Below are 24,792 nucleotides of genomic sequence, written 5' to 3' on the forward strand. Positions count from 1 at the left end.
AAAGTTGAAAGACTAATGACAAACTGGGATAAAACTCATTGTAATGTATATGACTGGCAAGGAGCTATTTTTATCATTTCTAAAGAGTTGATACAAATCACTAAGATAAAGATCAACAATCCAAGAGAACACAGGTCAAAAGTCATCAACAGGCATTTCATAGAAAATAAAATATAAATGGTTCTTAAATTCACGGAATGAAGCCTAAGCCCATATTACAGTAAAAGAAATGCAAATTAAAATTATAAAATTTATTTTCTAGTTTTTAAATTGGTGAAGATCAATACAGTAGGTTAGTAAAAGGAAAACAGGCACTTTATGTACTGCTAGTAGTAATGTAAAATGATGCCATTTGATAATGTCTGCTAACATTAAAGAGGTATATATCCTCTGATCCAGCAATAATACTTAATCTTTCAGCCCTTCCTCACATATGTAGAAAATGATGTAGTCCTGTTCGTAGTAAACAAAGAGGAGGAGCAACCTACATGTTCATTCAAAGGGTCTGACTGAATAACAATTGTATCTTTAAATCAGAAGTCAGTGCCAAAAGAATGTAGCAACTATTTATATACTAGTATGCTGTTACTGAATGATCCCCAAGATGCATTTTTAAAACAGAAAAGCATGGTACACAAGTATTGTTGGATACCGTTTTTGTAAAAAAAGAATAATGGCAGGAAATACATAAGTAAGTTTATATTATATATGCATCTCTATATATAGTTGTGAGTGTGTCACACACACACACAATCTCTGAATGGTATGTAAGAAACTGGTATGAATGGTTCCTTTGTGGGATGAGAATTGAGTGGCTGGGGAGAGCAAATATGGGAAGAAGACTGATGGTTCACTGTATATCCTTTGATACCTTTTGAAATCTGTATCATATGTTTTAAATACCTATTAGAAAAACCAATTAAATATTTTTTAAATGGAAGGTGAAAACCCATACTAAAAGTATGGAGATTTAGAGGCACTATGATGCTATAGGGACCTACATAACGATTCTGAGTTTAACTTTGTCCACTTTAGCTTATCCAAGTTAAATCAACGTGATACATCACATTAACAAGAGAAAGGATAAAGAAATATGATCATTTCAATAGATGCAGAAAAAGCATTTGACAAAGTACAACATCCATTCATGATAAAAACCCTCAACAAAGTAGGGTTAGAGGGAACATATCTCAACATAATAAAGGCCATCTATGAAAAACCCAGAGCTAACATCCTACTCAATGGTGAAAAACTGAAAGCTTTTCCCCTAAGATCAAGAACAAGAGAAAGATGTCCTCTCACCACTTTTATTCAACATAGTCCTAGCCATGATAATCAGACAATTGAAAGAAATAAGAGGCATCTAAATTGGTAAGGAAGAAATAAAACATTCACTATTTGCAGATGGCATGTTACTACATTTGGAAAACCCTACAGATTCCATCAAAAACTACTAGAACTGATACATAAATTCATTACGTTTGCAGGATACAAAATCAATATACAGAAATCTGTTGCATTTCTATACATTAATAATAAAGTAGCAGAAAGAGTAGTTAAGGAAACAATCCCATGTACAACTGCACCAAAAAGAATAAAATAGCTTGGAATAAACTTCACCAAAGAGGTGAAAGACCTGTACTCTGAAACTATAAAACACTGATGAAAGAAACTGAACATGACACAAAGAAATGGAAAAACATTCCATGCTCATGGATTGGAAGAACAAATATTGTTAAAATGTCATTACTACCCAAAGCAATCTATAGATTTAAGGTAATATCTATCAAAATACCAACAGCATTTTTCACAGAAATAAATAATCCTAAAATTTATATGGAACCACAAAAGACCTCAAATAGCCAAAGCAATCTTGAAAAAGAATAAAACTGGAGGTATCACAATCCCAGATTTCAAGACATACCACAAAACTATAGTAAATCAAAACAGTATGGTACTGGCACAAAAGTAGATACATAGATCAATGAAACAGAATAGAGAGCCTGGAAATAAACCCATGATTATATGGTCAATTAATCTATGACAAAGGAAACAAGAATATGCAGTCTCTTCAATAAATGGTGTTGGGAAAACTGAACAGCAACATGCAAAAGAATGAAACTGGACCACTTTCTTACACCATACATAAAAATAAACTCAAAATGTATTAAAGAACTAAATGTGAGACTGTGGTGTGTGTGTGTGTGTGTGTGTCTATAAAATAAATCTGTATATTATTCAGCCATAAAAAATAATGAAATCACATATGGAATTTAAGAAAAGAAACAAAGAAAAAAGAGACAACCCCCCCCAAAAAACAAAAAAACAGACTCTTAAATATAGGGAACAAACTGGTGGTTACCAGAGGGAAGGCTGGTGCAGTGATGGGTGAAATAGGTGAAGAGGATTAAGAGTACTCTTATTGTAGTGAGTACTGAGTAATGTACAGAATTGTTGAATCACTATATCATATACCTGAAACTAACATAACACTGTACATTAATTATACTGGAATTAAAATAAATAAATTAAAAAAATATATATAAATAAAATGAAGAAAACATATAGGGGCAAAAGCCAGGATCCAGAGTACACTAATGTTTCTTTTTTTTTTTCTCTTTATTTTTTTATTATTATGTTATGTTAATCACCATACATTACATCATTAGTTTTTGATGTAGTGTTCCATGATTCATTGTTTGCGTATAACACCCAGTGCTCCATACAGAATGTGCCCTCTTTAATACCCATCACCAGGCTAACCCATCCTCCCACCCCCCTCCCCTCTAGAACCCTCAGTTTGTTTCTCAGAGTCCATAGTCTCTCATGGTTTGTCTCCCCCTCCGATTCCCCCCCTTCATTCTTCCCCTCCTGCTATTTTCTTCTTTTTTTTTTTTAACATATAATGTATTATTTGTTTCAGAGGTACAGGTCTGTGATTCAACAGTCTTACAGAGTACACTAAAGTTTCTAAATGTAGTTCCAAACACAACTATGCTGGAGTTTTCAGTGTCTCACCGTAAAAAACTCAGCATAGCTTGAATATACATTTTTTTTGTTGAAATACAATAAATGAAAACATAAACTGTTGTTGTATATAAGCAGATAAAATAGGACACTCCGCAAAAATCAAATATTCTCAATATTACTGAGTTTTACTATAAGTTTCCAGAAAGGACTTCCAATAAAACAGTTGAAAGAACACAAGAAATTACAGGAACAAGACCCTAGACAGTAGGAGCACTGTCAGGACAGGGAGGAAATTGCTCACTCATTCCATAGCAAAATTCTAAACTAAAATACTTTAATTTGCCTGATTGTGAAAACAAAGTAGGAAAGGACAATAAATGGTGTGGAAGGAGGTAGTTTCCAATTTTAGGTATGGGACCAAAGGAAGGACTCTTGAGAAGGTGACATCTGAGTAAATGCCCAGAGAAGATAAGAAAACTGCAAACCATGCAGACATGGGGAGGTGTGGAACAGAGCACCCCAGCACAGGCAAGAACCCAGCACAGGCAGGGGTGCCTGGGTGGCTCAGTCGGTGAAGCGGCTGCCTTCGGCTCAGGTCATGATCCCAGGGTCCTGGGATCGAGTCCCGTATCGGGCTTCCTGCTCGGCGGGGAGCCTGCTTCTCCCTCTCCCTCTGCCTGCCTCTCTGCCTACTTGTTCTCTCTGTCAAATAAATAAATAAAAAATCTTTAAAAAAAAAAAAAAAAAGGAACCCAGCACAGGCAAGAACCCAGGCACCAGGGGGAAAGTGGTGTGGAACCTGAGGACCAGAGTGGAGTCCCGGGTGGCCACGATGGAACTGGGGAAGGAGAAAGGGGTGGGAGATAAGGCCCCAGAGCTCAGGAGGGGTTTGTGTATGAGGTGAACAGACACTGGGGCGTGTGGAGACAAAAAGCGGTATGACAACTTCATATTCACAGCTTTGCTCCTTTAGTCATCTTGAAAGAGACAGAAGGAGAGCATGGAAAGAAGCAAGGAGATGATTTAAGAAACTATTGCAACAATCCCGAGGACAGACAATGATTACCTGGAAATGTTCGAAGAGTAGAGGTGGCAAGAAGTGCTGGACTCTGTGCATTTGGAAGTGGAGCTACCAGGAGGTTCCCACAGGCAGAAGGGAGATTATGAGAAAAAGAGGAGTTGATGATATGTGGAGGAACTATAAGAAGGTGGTTTCCATTTCCTGAGTTGGAGAAGAGTGGGGAAGTGGAGGGAGGGTCAGGAGCTTGATTCTGCCATGTCTTCAGCACCCAAATGGAACCATGGCTGAGGCAATAAGGAATGCTGCTCTGGTGATGGAGCAGAGGATGGGTCTTGGGAGGGATCAGTGTGCAGCTGGCATTTGAAGTTACAAGATGAAATGAAAGCACCAAGCGGGTGAGGTGGACAGGGTAGAGAAGAGGTCAGTACTGAGCCCAGCAGAGCACTTTAGTACTGAGAAGCCAGAGAAAGGCATGAGGAGGAGCACAGCAGAGGCAGGCAAACAAAGCAGGAGTGAGCACTAACTGCAGGGAGACATGAGGGCCACACAAGTGACCACAGGAGAAGCAGCATGGAGGTCACTGCCAATGCCAGGGGTGTGGTATGGGGAGTGCTGGGCTGGAAGCCTGAGCAAACAGGCTCAGTAGAGAATGGGAGGCAATATGGCCATGGTGGGGAGAGGAAGTACAGTCAAGATGAATTAAAAAAACATTTTTAACATAGTAGAAAAATAATGGCATGATTTTAGTATGATGAGAAATTTCAGAGAAGAGAATTAATGGCATTGTATTCTTATTTTTTATTTTATTTATTTATTTGAGAGAGAGCACAAGCACAAGCAGTGGTGGAGGGGCAGAGGGAGAAGCAGACTCCCCACTGAGCAGGGAGCCTGATGTAGGGCTCGATACCAGGACCCTGGGGTCATGACCTGAGCTGAAGGCAGACATTTAATGGACTGAGCCACCCAGGCGCCCCATTTGTATTGTATTCTTGAGTGAGCTACACAGAAAGACGGTTGGTCATTACAGTATTAATTCATAATATCCTCAAACTGAAGACACCTAACTATCAACAGAAGAACAGATGCATTAATTGCATAAATTAATATAATGGAATACTTCATAGCAATAAAAATGAACAAACTGCTAAATATAACAACACTGATGAATCTCACAAGCATAATATTAAGTGAAAGTAGTCAGGCAAAAGAGAATGCATATTGTATGATTACTGCATGGTTCTTTTTTTTTTTTATTCATTTATTTGACCCAGAGAGAGACACAGTGAGAGAGGGAACACAAGCAGGGGGAGTGGGAGAGAGAGAAGCAGGCTCCCCACTGAGCAGGGAGCCCCATGTGGGGCTCGATCCCAGGACCCTGGGACCATGACCTGAGTCGAAGGCAGAAGCTTAACGACTGAGCCACCCAGGCGCCCCTACATGGTTCTATTTATACGAAGTTCTCAAACATTCCAAGGACTCTATTATATCATAAGTCAGGATCATAGTCACCTGGTGTGGGAGGGAGAGGGAGGAAATGAGAGGGGGAGGGGGTGACCCCAGGTATGCACTGCATTCTATTTGTTGGACTGGATAGAAATTACATAGTCAGGGCACCTGTGTGGTTCAGTTAGTTAAGCAGCTGCCTTCGGCTCAGGTCATGATCCCAGGGTCCTGAGATCTAGTGCCACATCAGGCTCCCTGCTCAGTGGGGAGTCTGCTTCTCCCTCTCCCTCTGCCCCTCCCCCCTGCTCATGCACACATGCTGTATCTCTCTCCCAAGCTCTCTCTCAAATAAATAAATAAAATCTTTAAAAAAAAAAAAAGAAATTACATAGTCACTTTGTGATTATTTGTAGAAATGTATTCTTATAATTTATGTATGATCCTGTATGTATCTTATACTCTTCAATAAAAGATACATTAAAAAACAAAACAAAACAAAATAAATGATATCCGCAGCCTGTTAGTGGAAGAATTTAAGTAAAGACTGAGAATCACTCACTATGGACACTGAAAAAAAGATCCTTGTGGGAGGGATGTTTAACTTTTAAGACCTGTAAGTCAACTTCAAAACTAAGAATTTAGCAGATGAATGAAACTTCTAAAAATTTGCCAATAAAATTAATAGATAGCTCTTAAAACAAGGCTGCTCAAAGGTTCCCTCAAAAATAGTAAGATTTTCTTCTTTTTGTAGTAAAAATAACAACCTATAGAGAAGCAAACATGTGTCCTTAAAAATAATTTGATTCATTAATGACCATTTATGCTTCTAAAGATCAAACCCTCCTATGTCTTAATATATGCTTTTCATCCCTCCCAAAGTGATTAGCAAAGAAATATTAATGTGCATTATCATATTGTCACATAATGCCTCTTAACTAAAACTGTATTTCTAAGAAAGACAAAAACAATAACAGCCAGATTTTATAAGACACCACTTAGACAGGAATCTTGATATGGTTGTTTCTACCTCGCCCCTCTGTCCTCAAATTATCAAAAATTTCCTGCCAAAAGTACAGACAAGCATTCAAATACAGGTCAGTGCTTCTGTTACATAAAATCTATGTCAAATTCTGGCTTCCTTCTCCTGGCATTTCTCCATAATAAGGTGACAAAAATGTTCATCATAAAAACATCTTTTGAGACAAACTCACAGTTAGTGACTGCTGGAATCAGTTCTTTGCACTCACCAGGGAGGGTAGATATGGACGATGTCTTGGGGATGTCCCCTGAGGTGGCGAGCAGTCTCCTTGGTGAACAGAACCTTCAGGCCAGTCCTAGGGCCCTCACCTTGAGAAGGGTTGTTGGCCTGCAGCCCTGCTAAATGCTCACACATGGCAACTTGGATGGTGCATTCCTCATGCAGCTCTAGAATTTTCACAATTAATACACCCGATTTTCTACCTAGAAGGTGAAAAAAAAAAAAAAAAGCAAAATGAAGTATAACAGACATATGGTCCAACTGTGAATAAAATGTCATGAAAAAAAAGAACTAATTAAGATTGCTTTATTCACCTCGAGAAAATGGTTTGTATACTTTGTAACGTGTAGACCCTAACACACTCACTGTAACATCTTTTTAATCAGAATAACTTACCTGTTGCATTTTAAGCAACATAAAAAAGTCTTCCATCATAAAGAAACAGTCTTGCATACACAGAAGACTCAGAACCATCATTTCACAGAGCATGTTTTTACACCAAAACTTTAACTCTTTTGATAACCACAACAAAGGGAGTAAGATTACTTATTGATTCTTCTTTCTTATATGCTCCCTCTACCTCATTAACTGCTTTGATTTTCTACTTCGGAAATGATACAGGAGACCGGCTGGTTGCAAATGTTCTAATGATCATAAAGATTAAAGGTAAGAATTTCTGAGGAATGCTGAATGTTAGGGCTCGAGATTTATATAGATGGAATTTAATCTAAATTTAAATACTGGCTCTCTGATTAATTAAGTTCGGTCAGGATAGATAGCATTTCAACATTTGTTTTCTCATGTGTAAAATGGGGATCATGCCACCTGCCTCAAAGAACATTTTTAAGAATTAAATGAGAGAACTGAAGTTGACAGTGTGCGTAACCTAAAACCCATGTGTGTCCCAGAAACTGTTACAACACCAGGAGACCTAAATAAGGATGCATACCTCAGTACTGTTTATAAGAGCAGAAAACTGGACCCACCACAAATCAATAGGAGGAAGGGTAAACCATGCTGTGTACATACAACAGAACACCATGAAGTTAGCAATAGTGGACCTGGTCTATATGTATTAGCATGGAGAGATCTCAAAAACAAGAGGGTATAAACAAGATAATGTAGAGTATGATACCCATAATGTTATTTTTTTTAAGCACAGAAAACAATAAAGTATTGTTGAGGATACATATGTAACACAAGTATATAAATACGACTAGCAGGATACATAGAAACACATACCTAAGGAGAGAGAAAGGAGCATGACTCAGGATTTCACACTTATCTGCCATACTGTTTCTATTATAAAAATATGCGAATCAAAAAGACAAAAGATTAAAATGTGTTATTAATCCCAGGTGGTAAGTATACTTATGTTTTTCTATTACTTTGTTTTTTAATTTAAAAAAATAAATGAAATGAAATAACAAAAGCTAAGTGTCTAGCATAGTACCCTGCTAATAATGATAATAGACACTGACTGATATGAGTTTTCTTTAGTGAATAATAAAAATTAATATTAAAATAGCACCAACATTCTAGTTATATAATTTAATTTCATTTCCATTTCTTTCTCCCCTTCTTCTTCATTTTCCACTCACCCCTAATTTTCCATTCCTTCCTTTCTCTAAGTGCCAACAGCATGTGTTCACATATTAAGCAAGGCCACACCACTGAGCACTGTCTTGAACTACTGTTTCCTAAGGTATGTACCTATCTTGCTACTATTTCTTAAGGTAAGGAAGGAAACAGAATGGGGGAAGGATATGAACAAGCACAATGTCAGGCTGGCGGTACTAGTCACTACGGGGGAGGGAAGTAGAGGATTGAAAACAAGTATTACAGAAAGGCACTAACTAGGAAGTAAGCACTGAGTCTTCTTCTGCCATAATAGTTGTTACTTTAATAAAAAGTGGCTCACCCTCAGCTGATGAATAGGAAAAGAAGTCAGGTCGCTCTGGTACATACACCACTTTTCCCTTGTAGGGCAGCCAGAGCAATGGGTGGAGAATTAGGGTCTTTAGCAGCAAAGGGAAATGCCCTAGGTTTAAATGCAGTAGCTACAGGAGCATTTGTGGACAATATAAGAATTTTTATTTTTTTTATTTCTTTAAAGATTTTTTTCTTTATTTGACAGAGAGAGACACAGTGAGAGGGAACACAAGCAGGGGGAGTGGGGGAGGGAGAAGCAGTCTTCCCACGGAGCAGGGAGCCCGATACGGGGCTCGATCCCAGGACCCTGGGGTCATGACCTGAGCCGAAGGCAGAAGCTTAACGACTGAGCCACCCAGGTGTCCCTATTTTAAGAATTTTTAAAACTTGTACCTGTAGTCAGACCCCATCCCTAAAACTGTGCAGTAGGCATGGAACCTCTCCCATCAACCAATGACAGCAGCTGTTGTTCAGAACTCCAGCGCCCATGAAATCAGATGGTCTGGCAGAGCACATCCTCTCGGCTCTGTGTGGCTAAGTGTCTGCCTTGGCAGCCTCCAGACACACTCAGTGGTCTGCCTGAGCTGCACAAGTTCTCTCCTTGGGTACTAATTATCATCTTATGCAGCTCTGACTAAAAGTGAAATAGGTTTTCAGCAGTCTGCCCAATCCTACAGTTCCCATAGACCTTTGACAGATTGTATGAAGGTAAGACATTGTAGAAACATAGTTATTATAGCAGAAATACCTATATATCTAAGATGAATCATACTGCTACTAACTACACTCTTTGAAGATTTTTATGATAAATCCTGGCAATATTTCTAAAACTATGGTTTCTGCTGAAGATAAATAGCACTAAATAACTTGTAAAATAAACATGCTTCATGGTATTAACTATCACCACAGCCCAGGCACTGCAGCACAGAGTAAACATTCTTTTTTTTTTTTTTTATAGATTTTATTTATTTATTTGATGGTGGAGGGCATGAGCATGAGCACGGGGAGGAGGCAGAGGGAGAGGGAGAAGCAGACTCCCCGCCGAGCAGGGAGCCTGACGCAGGGCTCGATCCCACGACGCTGAGACCATATATGAGCTGAAGGCAGACACTTAGCCAACTGAGCCACCCAGACATCCCCAGAATAAACATACTTAGTGGTACTATCACCACAGCCCTTGTGTACTGTGGCAAAGAATCAGCACACTGTATGGTATTTCAATAAGCACACTCTATGATGCACTGCTGTGTAGAAAAAACATGCTTTATGGTAGTATCACTAGAACTCTGGTGTACTGCAGTGTAGAATAACTATCTATCTTAACACAGATCTATCTATCTATCTATCATCTATGGTATCGACTATCATCCTTGTGTACTGCAGCATAGAATAAACACACTGTATGGTACTGACTATCACCAAAGTCCTGGTACACTGCAGCATGCCTGGTGACTTAAATGGACTTGGTGAAGAATGCTGAGCAGTGCCATCTAGGCTGTACCACGGGGCTAGAACAGCACAATGTTCTCCACGAAGCACTCTAAAGTCTCTCATAGAAAATGTCCTCCAACACAGCCTTAGGGAGAAACCAGTGGCCTGCCTTCCCTAAAGAAATCAAGGCAGCGTAATTTCCACTTTGTGTGAGGGATAAAAGAGTAAAAAGCAACCTAAGACAAACTGTGTATCTGAGGCAAGCTTTCAATCTGGGGATAAGAGATACTGGTTTTACAAACAAAGATTAATTAAATGGGTGGTACGTAAAAGGCATTTCTGTGCCAGCAAGGCAACATTTTGCATAAATGATGTTAAGACTCAGTCAAAATATCACTTTGACGAGCAAGGGATTACTGAATCCCAGCCAGAAGCAACTATTCCTTCCCTTTTGAAATCCTCAAATACCTTACTTATACTTATCTTCTTTTTAACAGTGTCCTCATCTTTAAATGGAGACAGTATTAGCCATTCTCAAGAACACTGCAAACATCAAGAGATGTAACACAAAAAGCCCATAGTGCAGGGCCTGGTCCATCACACATGTAATAGCAGCAGCCATTGTCACCATGGTCACTATCAATGTTATTAACTTTCCAAGGCATTTTCAAATCTATTATCATATTTGACCTACAATAACCCTATGAAATAGATAAGGAAGATATTAATCTCCCTTTTTGGCAGATAAGAAAACTAAAAAAGTTACTTGCTCACATGACTTTCTTAAGATCAGAGAGAATTACTGGCAGGTCTAATCCTAGAAATTGAGTGTCCTTACAAGTCACGGACCAAAATGTCTCTCAGGTAAATGCTGGTTAAAGATAGGAAATTGTGAGTGATGCTTTTTCCCTACTTTATTATGTTAAAATATAAGACTTGTTTAAAATGTAAAGAAAGCATATCCATTTGAGAAATGGAGGCTCTCACTATGGCTGGACATGGTCAGAGTGTCAACACTGATTATCGCACTATAAAAGAAGAGGATAACTTTGTCACAGTACTAAATACTGATGAGTAAGTGCCACAAAGATCAAATGGAGAGCATAAATAGTAATATATAACACCAAAGACTTTAAATGATTAAGAAAGAGGAATAAAAGGATTCATATAGAAAGTATACTACAGGATATAGTAATTTCTATCCATATATATGAATAGCAGATAAAACAGTTCTTAGTTAAAAATGGAAAATATTTAACTTAAAGGCTAACATTTGCCAAATGAATGTGTGAATGATTTATTTTATTAGCTAACTGCTCTTAAAAAAATCTGGTCTTAAATGACTAAGAGGTCACAAAAGAATCAAGTAAATGATAGAAGAACAAAATGTATCTGAGACTCCTGGGTTAAATGACTTCTTTGAAATATACAGGTACTTGAAATATACAGGTAGCCAGGGTCCATTTACATGCAAAGTCAACTCCTAAATAGGTTATGTTGATGAATTAATATATAATGATAACTTCATGAATATTTATATTAGAAATACTATACAAGAAATTAATGAAAATTGTACAAGAAAGTACCAAGTGAAACTAGTTAGTATGTGGGGATATTGAGATGTTGAGATATTGAAGTGATCTTCCTCTAGAGGACAGAAACATCTCTAAGTTTTTCTAAGAGAAATACTTTTCATAATATATTTGTTGTACTCGAAGTTACTCCACTTAACTAACCAAACATTGGCTACGTAATAATATGGAATTTCGCCCTATATTATTACTCTCTCTTTATCTTCATAGATATCCCATTAGACTAATCTACACAGCATCTTGCTTTAAAGTATATGGCCTACTATTCTCTGAAACTGGTGCTTTTTCTCTTCTTCAGGTCAAAACATCAAAAGTGCCCACCATTCCTTTTTCCCTCAGTCCTCACCCATCATGTACTTGTACACACAGATGGACCGACAGACAGACAGACACACACACACAGGTTGGGGTGACAGCACAGCAAGCCTTGGGGATGGACATCAGGGGATTTTAAAGTCCACCTGTTTCCAGCACAGGTAGGACCTCTTTCCTTAACAGATACTTGACACGGTTACCACCAGCTGTGATTATTACAATTATCCTTGTTGTACTCACTCTGGATTACCATGGTATAATCAGTTCACATTTTATTCTTTTTAAAGGTATTTTATAGCTTCCCCCCACCCAACCCCCAAAATGATACATGCTTCTAGGACCAAAATGGTCTTATGTGGGTGCTTCTGTTAGTTACTTGTAAAATTTTAAATAATACCTTTAAATAACTATGTCCTATTCTATTAATTTCTGCTATATATATAGATACCAAAAACTTTAAATGATTAAGAAAGATGAATAAAAGGATTCATATAGAAAGTATACCACAGAGATCTAGTAATTTCTATCCATATATATGAATAGTAGATAAAACAGTTCTTAGTAAAAATGGAAATCCCAGCCTTGTAAAATGAAGAAGGAATACATTCGAATGAGAATATCCCTATCCTCAAGTTCAAATGATTGGCTATAGTACTTCTTATGTTCAGTTAAGCCCTCCAAATGCCAAAAGAAACAGGATGGTATTCTGGTGACTTCAATATCCCCACTAGAAGTCTCAGCTTTCCCCAAAAGTTCAATCCACCCCTTCAGAGAAGAGTCCATTCTTATTCTGGCTAGGACTAAATGGAGTCTGCCTAAACCTGGGTGGCAGGGGATAGGAGATCAGATGACAATGGTCAAGCAGAGAGAGACAAGGTCTTATACCATTGTGTAGACTTGGCTTATTTCCTATGAGTGTGATGGGAAGCCAATGAGGAAGGCACATAATCTGCTTTGCCGAGAACAGACCGAGGATAGAAAGGAAGAAATAGGGAGACCAGTTAGGAGGCTACTGTGGCAACCTAGGAAAGATAACAGTAGCTTGTACCTGGGAAGTGGGGACAGAGTTGGTGAGAAGTGGTTGGAAACTAGATATATTTTGAACATAGAGCCAAAAGAACTTGTTGATGGACCGTAAATGGGAAATGAGAGAAAAGAGTCAAGAATGACTCCAATGTTTTGGCCTGAGAAAGTAGAAGTACAGAGTTAATGTTTACTGAGACAGAGAAGATTTCTAGATGATCAGCTTTCTTTGTGTGTTTGTGTGTCGGGGGAGGGGGTGGCCTTGACAGGGGAGAATACTGGTAATGAAGACATCAGTTTTGGATATATTAAGATTGAGGCCTCTTAGTTAATACAATAGCCTGGCCTTAACTGACCTTTCCAGTCTAGCACCTGGCCATTCTAATCTATGGTACATAAGGCCCACTACAGTACTCTTTTTAAGTATAAATTTAATAATAGCCACCCCTGTGCTTGAACCCTTCAATGGCTATCTACTGGATAAAATCCAAACTACTTTCCATTGTATAGAAAGGCCTTTGTTACTGGTTATTTCTTGCTGCTCTAATCTCAAATTCCCCAGCTCTACTCAAGTATTTTTAATTATTTCTTTAAGAAGGTGAAAACTAGACCATACTTTTAAGAAAGAGTTTCATCATCATCTCCCTGGTGAACTCCGTGAACACAACTTTCTTTTTCCATCCAGCTGAGTTTATTGCTCTCCTTTATGTCATCACTGCACCTCTTACTTACCAACATTTTCACACATAAAATGAATACTTTTGTCTACTAAACCATAAACTCAGTGCTGAATCTGGATCAGTACCAATAAATATGTATGAACTAAATGATGTAAAGATGTAAATACAAATTGATGTAAAGAACTTTGGCGACTATTTTACTAGCCTTAATTTCACTGCTAACCAAGATGATTTTAACTTACTTCCCCTTCCCTAAACTGGATGTGATATGCATCCAGAGAATGTAAATTAACTGTGATTCAAGTGATGCTCCAAGAAGAAAAATAAACAACACATTCCAAATCAAATCCAAATGATGTTTTATCTATTCACTCTTTGTATCTTATCACTGTTTTTTTTCATTAACATGCACTGAAATCTGAATTGTATTTGTTTGTACATAATAATACTATCTTTTATTTTGAGAGGTTACAACTATGCCTAATTTTACCAATGATTCCCAAACACCTAGCAATATTACGCTCCTGTGACTATTCAATGTGTGAGACTCTTATTAATTGCAATATTGCGTTATTGTTTGTTAAAACTAGTTTCTGAGTAAATTTTGTAAGCTGCCATCAGATTCATTTCGTAATTTCATGATAAAATTCAGAAAGCTCCAAGCAGTAGGTCTAGATTATAATACCTAAAAACTATATTCTGAGGAAATTAGTATCTTTATCCTGTAAACAGCATAATTTTGTTTAAAATTTATGTTCTCCCATAAAATTTTAAGTCATCTGGCAATGATGAACAGACACATTTGTTAACCACAAGTGCTTACTGAACTATAAACAATTGTGCTTTCACTTCTTAATTCCACATTTTTTTTGCCTTTTCACCCAGTTTAAAATATTCTTCTCTAAAAGCCACAATAATCCTAAGCATGAAACAGAAATCTGAAACCCAACTCTTAAAAAAAAAAAAAAGACTAGACAATACTGACCAGGCGATTGGAATGTTCATTACAGTCTGTAGTAATGAGAACAATCAGAATTTAGCAAAGCACACCAGCCACCTGGGATCACAGTGTCACAGTGCTACCACCAGGAATGTCACTGTGACTTGTTCTGCAGAGGTAGCTTGTACTGTTTTGGGAAAGGGTGAAGAGGTAATAGAAGGTCCAATTTTTTAAGAAATCCAAGTAAGAAAAAACTATACAAAGGTTCCAGGGAGACAGATTCCTAAGCAAAGTTTATACAAAACTGGACAAGAAGGGGTACACTCTGGATTGAATTTGTGTCCCCCACAAATTCATATGTTGAAGTCCTAATTCTCAGTGTGGCTGTATTTGGAGATAGAACATCCAATAAAGTAATTAAAGTTGAATGAGGCCATAAGGTGGGGCTCAGATCTGATAGGATTAGTGTCCTTATAAGAAGAAACACCAGAAATCTCCCTCTCTCTCTACCAAGCATAGAGAAAAGACCACAAGAGCACACCACCAGAGAGCTGCTGCTTACAAACAAGGAAGAGCAGAGCTCTTACTAGAAATCTATGACCATGGTGGAACCCTGATCTGCTGTTTAAGCCACACAGGTATTTTGTTATGGCAGCTCAAGCTAGGTACTGCCGTAACAAATACCTAAAAATGTGGAAGTAGCTTTAGAGCTGGGTAACAGGTAGAGGCTGGAGGAGTTCTGAGGTACATTCTAGAAATATGTATGTTACGGGTAATTCTGGTGAAATATCAAACAGAAATGAGGAGGAGATTATTAGAAACTGGAGGAAAGGAGATTGCTATGAACTGAATGTTTTGTATCCCATCAAAATTCATATGTTGAGGTCCTAATCCCTAATGGTGTTATTTAGAGGTGGGGCTTTCAGAAATAATGAAGTCCTGAGGATGGAGCTCTTATGAATGGGACTGGTCTCTTACAATGAGACAGAAAAGAAATGATCTCTCTCTTTGCCATGATACAGCAAGAAGGTGGCCATCTACAAACCAGAAAGCTGGCTTTCACCAGGAACCAAATCTACTGGCACCTTGAACTTGGACTTCCCAGAATCCAGAACTGTGAGAATTAAATACCTGTTGTTTAAGTTACTCAGTCTATGGTATTTTCTTACAGCAGCCCAAACTGATTAAGACAACAATTTTTGTTATAAAGTAGCAAAGAACTCAGCTGAATTGTGTTCCAGTGTTGTTGCTTTTTTAAAGATTTTATTTATTTATTTGTCAGAGAGAGGGAGAGAGCATAAGCAGGGGGAGCAGCAGACAGAGGGAGAGGGAGAAGCAGACTCCCCGCTGAGCAAGGAGCCCAATGTGGGGCTCCATCCCAGGACCAGAGGATCATGACCTGAGCCGAAGGCAGACGCTTAACCGACTGAGCCACCCAGGCGCCCCTGTTCTAGTGTTCTGTGAAAGACAGAACTTGTGAGCCACGAGATTGGACATTCAGCAGAGATTTCTAACTAAAATGTAAAATGTATAGCCTGCATCCTCCTGATTTCTTAAGAGTAAAATTCGAGAGGCGAGAGATGAATTGAAGAAGGAATTGTTAAGCAAAAAAGGAAGCAGCACTTCAAGACTTGGAAAATTCTCAACCTGTCCATATTGAAAAAAATGAGAAAGCATGTTGGAAGAGAACACCAAGGGTGTGACTAGACAATCACTTGATAAAGAGATTGTGGGATGTAGGAGCAAAAACACTGCCATTTGAACTGAAGGAGACATACACCAGAAGGAATGAAGGAAGGCTGTCAGACTTCTTACATTCTGCAGGACAGGACAATAGGGCTATTCTTTTGTGAATGTGCATGATCCTTCAAAAAAGGATGAGGAGATCATCAGGGCTGCCACTCACCGCAGGGCTGATTATTTCCCCTGGTTTCCAAAGTATGGGTCTACCTTTTTGGTTTAGGTGGGCCAAAATGTCCCCTCCTTGCCTCAGTGGTGAGGTCTTTGCAGAAAGCCCTAAGGGTGCAAGGCCCCACAGAGCCATGGGGATAATCCTGGCATCCCAGTAGACCTGGAGGGCAGAGCACTGAACCAAAGGGAATTCTCCCTGAGCCTTAAAATCTAATGGAATTTTCCATGGTAGTTTTTGAACTTACTTGAGACTTATCACCCATTTCTTCCTTCCCATTTCTTCCTTTTGAAATGGAAATGTCTATCCTATACCTGTCCCAGCATTATATTTGGAAGCACATAAACTTGTCTGGTTTCACAGGCTCATAGCTGTTGAGGAATTATGCCACTGGATGAATGGTACTTCGACTCCCACTCACCTCTGATTTAGATGATATTTAGATGAGACTTTGGACATTAGACTTTAAGTTGATACTGGAATGACTTAAGACTTTCAGGGCTGTTGGGATGAAATGAATGTATTTTGCATGTGAGAAGGGCATGAATTTTGGGAGGCCTTGGGCAAAATGCTTTGGACTGAATGTTTGTGTCCCCCCAAATTCATATGTGAAGTCCTAATCCTAACCTTCCATGTAGCTATATTTAGAGATGGTGCTTCTAAGGAAGGAATTAAGGTTAAATGAGGTCATAAGGATGGGGGCACAGATTCATTAGGATTAGTGTCCTTATAAGAAGATGCACCAGCAGTCTGTCTTTCCTCTTGTGCACAAAGAGGTCATGTGAGCACACAGCTAGATGCAGCTGTCTATAAGCCAGGAAGAAAGCTCTCACTGGGACTGGATCATGGTGGTTGACACCTTGATCTCAGAATTCCAGCCTCTAAAACTGTGAGAAATAAATGTCTGTTGTTTAAGACCCCTGATCTGTGGCACTTTGTTATGGCAACCTGGGCTGACTGAGACAGGGGCCATTACAGGTTAACCTTTCCAAGGAGTGAAGTGTATAGGACCACTGAATGTGCATACTGCCCCTTCCACTCTGAGTACTCACAAAGCAAGGTCCTCTTTATTAAAAAACTTCCTCACTTAAAACACCTTATTTCCTAACACTGTAGGTAATATTTTTGGCCCATAAAATAGGTTTTAAGTGGTGTCCAAAAATCACACTGAAAACAACTTTTAGGCTAAAGAGAAAGTATAGAAATAGATATCTAAATATCCCTTCTTTAAATGTAACATCAACTGAAAAATAAATCTGTTGAGAAAAATTTCAGGAATCATTAAATAGCAACTAATTGTGGATGATTAGAAGAATGCTCTAGAGTTTAGAGGCTCACACCCACCATCCTCTAAACAATACTGAAGAAGCCCAGAACTGCATGTGCATCTGTACAGAACAGCACACCCTCTACATGTGGTAACACTATAAATCTGTGTAGCAAAAAGAGCTGAAAATACACTTACTGATGCACTCACTAACAGAGTCCAGGGTGCCACTACTTCCATGTTATTCTTGATACTTATTCCATATCAACCCTCAACCCACTCCCCCTCAGTAACAACTATTAATACAAAAAATAATGGAATGAATGGTTAACACTTTTATCTCTGAACATTTAATGAGATAAATTACCAGCTGCTGTTCTCTATTTTTAATAAAGGATATTCTAATGAACAACTTCTAATTCATTAGTTAAGTCACTTTATATTAGGTCAAAATGGGCAAAACCTACAATTAACCAGAGCAGTGCACGTCCTAACGAGTACAGCAAATTCACAACTACTAAACAAAAGTATTTTAGTCTTGGGTGCTGTCTCTTTTCAACAACATTATAACAAACACTAACAGGGGAGAGGGGAGGAAAGGAGAAGGGAAATTAGCTTAAGGATTAAAATGAGATGATGTCATGAAAATGCCTCTTTCAAAAAGCATGCAGGGAGAGACCAGAGAGTTCCAATCACGGAAAAAGTGCAAGGGATGTAAAACACGTACAGGGACTCCTTAGTGAAAAATGCTCAGAGTGCGTTTACATGGAAACACCACACAAGACAAGGTAAAACAGCAAGACAGAATTTTAAAAATAGAAAGAACCCAACGTTTAACAATTTCAACTCTTATCAGTAAAGAAAGTGAGGCACAGATCACATGACCCACATAGGCTTTTGGCTCTGGCAGAGCTGGGACCAAAACCAGTATCTCCCTACTAGGACCATGTTTGCACTCAGATGTCATGTAATGTTTTTAAACTCACCACTGACATCTATTTATTTATTTCATAAACACTTCTTGAGGTACCAGGCACTGGAATTGCTAGGTAAGCCCTATATATTTTTGCAGCACTCTGCTCAGTTATTATTTACTTATACTTTGTATAATTACAGTATAACAAGATACTGGCAGTAAAATTACAGACAAAGTGAGAAAAGTATATTAGGCCCAGTAGCCAAACGTATCATGAAGGACATAGCTGACCCACGAAGGAAGTATTTAGTGTTGTGCACATGTGTGTGGTAGCACAGAAAGGGGGCAGTGGGAAATGAGACTACACCAGGTAGGCTGGGCCAAGAATGTGACCAAGAATGCCACACAAGACAGCTTAAAGGTGGTGAACACTTATTCCAACGACAAGAAAGAGTCAAAAGAAATTTTAAAGCAGAAGCGTGAAATTATCAGATTTGCCTTTTAGGATGATGACCCTGATAGGCTGAAAATGAGGAAAGGTCAGTGGCAGGGAGACCAGATGGAAACTGACACAATCATCCAGGCATGAGGGACTCTGAGCCTTAACTAGTAGCAGATGGGATAAATGAAGAGATCTGACTTAAGAGACAGTTCTGAGGCTGAATCACCAGAATCTAGGGGTGAGATGGATTGAAAAAAATGTACAAGAAAGTCCAACTGAAAACTGCTCAATCAATAGACCAGGGAAGGCAAGTGCTGGGGCATACTGGGTCTGTGGAACCTGCAGAATTCTTAGGTGTTGGTGGGGCTGGGGCTGGGCCAAGAAAGGCAGCAGGACACAGAATTACCAAGCTTCCTGGCAGTCCTTGGGGAGGCAGCATAGAGATCCTCGATTACCCATCAAGGGCATATAGGACAGGAAGAGGGCTAGGACAGAAGTCTGAGGAACATCTGCTGAAGCTGCACACAAAAGAGGAGCCAGCAAAGAACCAACAAGGAAAATGAAAAAGAACCAACAAGGAAAATGAACATGAGAAGAGGCAAACCAGGAAGGAGCACTATCCTTAAAGCAAGGGTGACCAGCTGTGTTGAGTGCTGCAGAAAGATAGCAATTAATGGAAATGAAGCATCACACTAGGATGAAAAGGGGTGTGAAAGCAGGCCTCCTGGCCACTCATTTAAATCACTATCACAATACAAGAACACAGCTTCTAATTTTTTTACAACTTTACAAGGCATTTTACTAATCCAAGAACTTGTTTTTTCTGTGTGCAGGCTGAAAAGGTTCCCATTTGTTAAGAGGAAAATTTACAAGTGCATCTGTTCAGAAATATAGGTGGGACTGTGTGATGAGCTGGAGCCCATTCTTAGATCACTTTCTTTTAGTACGATTCACACTGGTGACCAAACAGTTCTACCTGGCACTCTTCCTCGGCAATCTCTGCTGAAAGATAGGCACAGACAAGTCTGGGCTTGTCCTCTCAAGCCATCTACTCCAGGCAACAGGTCCCAAGTGCAAAACCTATAACCCCTTTGAAAATAAAAATGAGCTGAAGAAATCTGGAAAACTAGATTGGTGGAAAGGTTAAGACGACAAACATAAGATTTCACAGCATGGACAAATGCCAGTGTGATACTGAACTAGGCTAGAGAGTAAAAAAGACAATCGGTTCAAGAAAGCCAAAAAAAAAAAAAAAGCTGCCCTGCCAGTATCAATACTTTCCTAATGGTTGAAATCAGGGTTTTTAAGATGTAGATAATGTTCATCATTGACAAGGTCCCAACTGAACACTGCGAATGAATTTTTATTTATTGAACCACATATGGAATGCAACAGGAAACATGTTTTACCTACTACATAATTCATTCAGAATGGGCTAACTGTGCAGTCTTATTTTTGGATCATTTACAACAGAAATAAAGATTCTTTTAAACCTCAGGCCTATGAGAAAACAATCTTAAAACTGTAAACTACTATTCTTCTTTTCATATAAAAAGAAATGGAGACAGCATAAATTAAGTAAATCTACAGGGAAACCGAAAGCATCACTGAATTCTGCTGTGTCACCAAACCACATTTTATAGATTTTTTACATAGAAAAATTCATAAGAAATAACTTATTTTTAAGAATTGAAGGTAAAGGGGCGCCTGGGTGGCTCAGTCGTTAAGCGTCTGCCTTCGGCTCAGGTCATGATCCCAGGGTCCTGGGATTGTGCCCCATGTCGGGCTCCCTGCTCAGCAGGGAGTCTGCTTCTCCCTCTCCCACTCCCCCTGCTTATGTTCCCTCTCTCGCTGTCTCTCTCTCTGTCAAAAAAATAAATGAAATCTTAAAAAAAAAAAATGAAGGTAAAAATGGATGTGGCAGAAGCAGCTAAAGTGTGACAGGTACACTAGCCAGAGAGCTGAGTTTGGTATTAAGCATTCCTTCCTCTATTTCTCAGATCCCATCATTTATTTTTAATAAAGTTATGAAATAAATTATGAAAGTCCTCTGTTAACTTACACTTAAAAGGATCATTGGAAATTGTAGTTATTTAGGACATGAAATCACAGCTCTAACAGTGGACAAACTAATATCACAGTTTGTTTCCTGACTTGACTACCTCAGCCTAGAGTATTCATGTGAATTCTTCTTGCAGATGATGGCAAAGAACCATATTAAATACCATGGCTACAGTAAAATGTGGGTAGAAAAGAGACAAAATAAAGCTTAGACATGTAATTGGCTTTCTGGTTTTATTGGTTAGAGGGAAGCTGGAGATAATCCAGAGACAGCTCTCTTGACCCCAAAGGAAAGGGGAAGTTAAGAAAAGGAACTACAGCAAACCCTCTCCAGCCAAACTGTAGTTGACCCACACTGAGTAGGTCATAGCAGTGTCCCTTCAATTGAAACTAGGGTGGTAAATAAGGTAGATCAGGGAGTTTAAGAAAAGAATTTAAATGACTTTTTAAAGACTCTGGACTATAAAACCAACAACCCTTCTTCAATCCATGTCATTCTCATTCTGTAAATCTAAATAAACATACACTGTTTTATAAACTTGTCCTATTATGCCCAAAATCCCCTATGTCCCTACAGAAACAAAATATTTAAAAGGCATAAAGTATTGCCCCAAATTGGACAAATTAAATGAACAGGTCACCACAGCTCTCTTTCCTAATTTTAAAAACACCGCTACAGGAGACTTAGATGAAATCATATGTATTTACTAACAATTATTTTTCATCTAAATAAAGGGCTCTTAATTTGCCAATCAACTTGCTTTGGTAGGAATAATCAGCCTAACATTTTCTACCCCAAATTATTCTTTAATTATGAGAAAATACTGCAGCAAAGATAAGTCTTTTAGACACACACATATCTACACAGGATTCTTGACTCTTCTTCCTGCTCACACCACTGTTTCTGTATAGAAAATGCTGGCCCTGACATTCCTTCTTCCTCTCTTGACCACTCAAGCAGTGAGTCTGAAAAATGACCCCATTTTCAGGGGCTTCCCAGCCTCAGAGGGGTCCCTTGAAAGCAATGAGAAAGAGGCAGGGGCCATATTTCTAGCTGCCTGTTCCCAACAGGGCCAAAGGGACCCTACTTCAGGTCCTGCAGCCACTACTCCTGAGCTTGGCCAGAGGGACTCTGGGGGCAGTGGGTGCCCTCAGGGCCAGTGTTCTTCCATTCTCAGCCTTCCTTTGCATCAAGAGCACGGAAATGTCTGTGTAAGGTTTGTGCAGGTAACAAGGAGAGCCCCAGGAGGAGTGCCTAATGGGAACTTGTAGTGTCAGAGATTACAAAACAAAGCCTCTGAGCTTGTTCACAGCTGATCACGCTCAAGGACAAACAACACCTTATACTCTGAGTTTCGAAAACCTGCCTCACTGGAAAAACCAGGCTCATTATTGAGCTATTCACCTCCCGATACAATGGTACACATTTTAGTAGTTCATAAGTAAAATCCAAGGTGCTATTTGCTACCTCACATTTTTCTCCCTTCTTCTTTAATTATAAAAGCAATATATTTGATTTTGATAAATTTCTTCTTTTATAAAAGAAATTCTGTCCCAACACCTTTTGCTTTATTTTTATTTTTTTAGATTTTATTTATTTATTTATTTGAGCGAGAGAGAGACAGAGAGAGAGAGCACAAGCAGGGGCAGCAGCAGAGGGAGAGGTAGAAGTAGGCAGGGAGCTTGACACGGGGCTTGATCCCAGGGCCCTGAGATCATAACCTGAGCCGAAGGCAGACGCTTAACCGACTGAGCCACCCAGGCACTCCTCAACACCTTTTCTAATGATAACCTTTGTTTGCTGGTTTTCTACAATTTTATAATATTTACTAATACTTCCAAACTGTTATACAATGTGAAGAAAGCCTAAAAGCATTAGAGTTGCTCCAGAGCACTATCCTGAGTATTTATTATAGTTGATCATCAGCACAAGGAATAGTATATGGATTCCTTCTATTTCTCTTGAAATTGTATAAATAAAATATTCTTCAAGGAGTAATTCACTGTAGTCACTCTCTCTACAATTCCTAAGGACTAATACACTTTATTTCTTCTGGTCTTGTTTCTTTTGTCTGATTTTCCAAAAAGCACTTCAATAAGTAAAATTTTACAGACATTATTAAAACATCTTCAAGTGCAAAATACTGTTTTGCTTCCTTCTAAAGAATAAAGCTTTACTATTTTAAATAAGAAAGCAAGAAATAATTAATTATAATGCTATAACAGGGTCAGACAGCTATGTCAGTGGTGGCAGGATATATGTTGCTTAATAAAAGCTTGAATAAATGAATAAAAGAAATAAGAGTAGTAAGAGTAATGGTGGTTATAGTGGTACTTACTTTATATGTACATGTTAAGCTGCATGTCTACATTTTCTGGTCTTATTTCTTTGTGTTATGTTTCAACACAAAATATAATTGAAGAAAAGGAAATATTCACATGGTAAAAAGGCATTTAAACAAAAATTCTGTTGCATCCCGAATTTTCCAAAGGTTTAAATTGTACTTTTATATTTCGTTGCCTGAATATAATATATACTAAGTAAATTGCCTCTTATTGGGCTTCAATAATAACCTTAAGAAATCTTCCAATTATAATGATTTTGCACAAAAGGAAAAACACTTAAAATATGGGCTATTCAGGGGGCCTTCTCACGGAGCCTGCTTCTCCCTCTCCCATTCCCCCTGCTTGTGTTCCCTCTCTCGCTGTGTCTCTCTCTGTCAAATAAATAAACAAAATCTTTTTTAAAAAAAATATGGGCTATTCAGGCCAACAGGTACATGAAAAGATGTACAACATCACTAATTACTAGGGAAATGAAAATCAAAACCACAGTGAGATATCACCTCACACCTGTTCGAATGGCTAGCATTAAAAAGAAAAACAGTAACAAATGCTGGCAAGGATGTGGAGAAAAGGAAACCTTTGTACACTGTTGGTGGGGATGTAAATTGATATAACCACTGTGGAAAACAGTATGGAAGTTCCCCCCCAAAAATTAAAAATAGAGGGGCACCTGGGTGGCTCAGTTGGTTAAGCGTCTGTCTTCGGCTCAGGTCGTGATCTCGGGGTCCTGGGATCGAGCCACGCTTCGGGCTCCCTGCTCAACAGGGAGTCTGCTTCTCCCTTTCCCTCTGCCTCTGCCCTGACTCATTCTCTCTCCAATAAATAAATAAAGTCTTTAAAAAAAATTAAAAATAGAAATACCATATGATCCAGCAATTCTACTTCTGGGCATTTATTCAAAGAAAGTGAAAACACTAACTTGAAAAGATATCTGCACTCCCATGTTCACAGCAGAACTTTTTACAATAGCAGAGATATGGAAACTACCTAAGAGTCCATCAATAGATGAATGGATGAAAAAAATGTGGTATGTGTATATGTATATATATATATATATATATATACACATGCATAGATACACACACAATAGAATATATATATATAAAATAATGGAACACTAATGGAATACTATTCAGCTATAAGAAGGAAATATCCTGCCATTTGTGACAACATGGATGGACCCTGAGGGCATTATGCTAAATGAAATAAGTCAAAGAAAGAAAAATATTGTATTATCTCATTAATA

At 38.5% G+C, this 24,792-nt stretch overlaps 1 protein-coding gene across 9 annotated transcripts in view; it reads right to left on the minus strand.

The window, feature by feature from the left end:
• The window catches only part of SPIDR (scaffold protein involved in DNA repair), a 602,461-nt gene that overhangs the window by 282,669 nt on the left and 295,000 nt on the right, over positions 1-24,792 (minus strand). For 7 of the 9 annotated variants that reach the window (XM_078072412.1, XM_078072415.1, XM_078072413.1 and 4 more), the window contains one exon: positions 6,682-6,895. In XM_078072412.1, coding sequence (XP_077928538.1) covers positions 6,682-6,895 — 214 coding nt within the window. Of the gene's footprint in view, positions 1-6,681; positions 6,896-7,934; positions 7,992-8,293; positions 8,378-24,792 lie in introns of those variants that run through there. The other 2 variants (XM_078072416.1, XM_078072417.1) reach the window with 2 other exon arrangements.

Source organism: Halichoerus grypus, chromosome 5 (assembly GCF_964656455.1).
Source record: "Halichoerus grypus chromosome 5, mHalGry1.hap1.1, whole genome shotgun sequence".
NCBI classification, from domain to species: Eukaryota; Metazoa; Chordata; class Mammalia; order Carnivora; family Phocidae; genus Halichoerus; species Halichoerus grypus.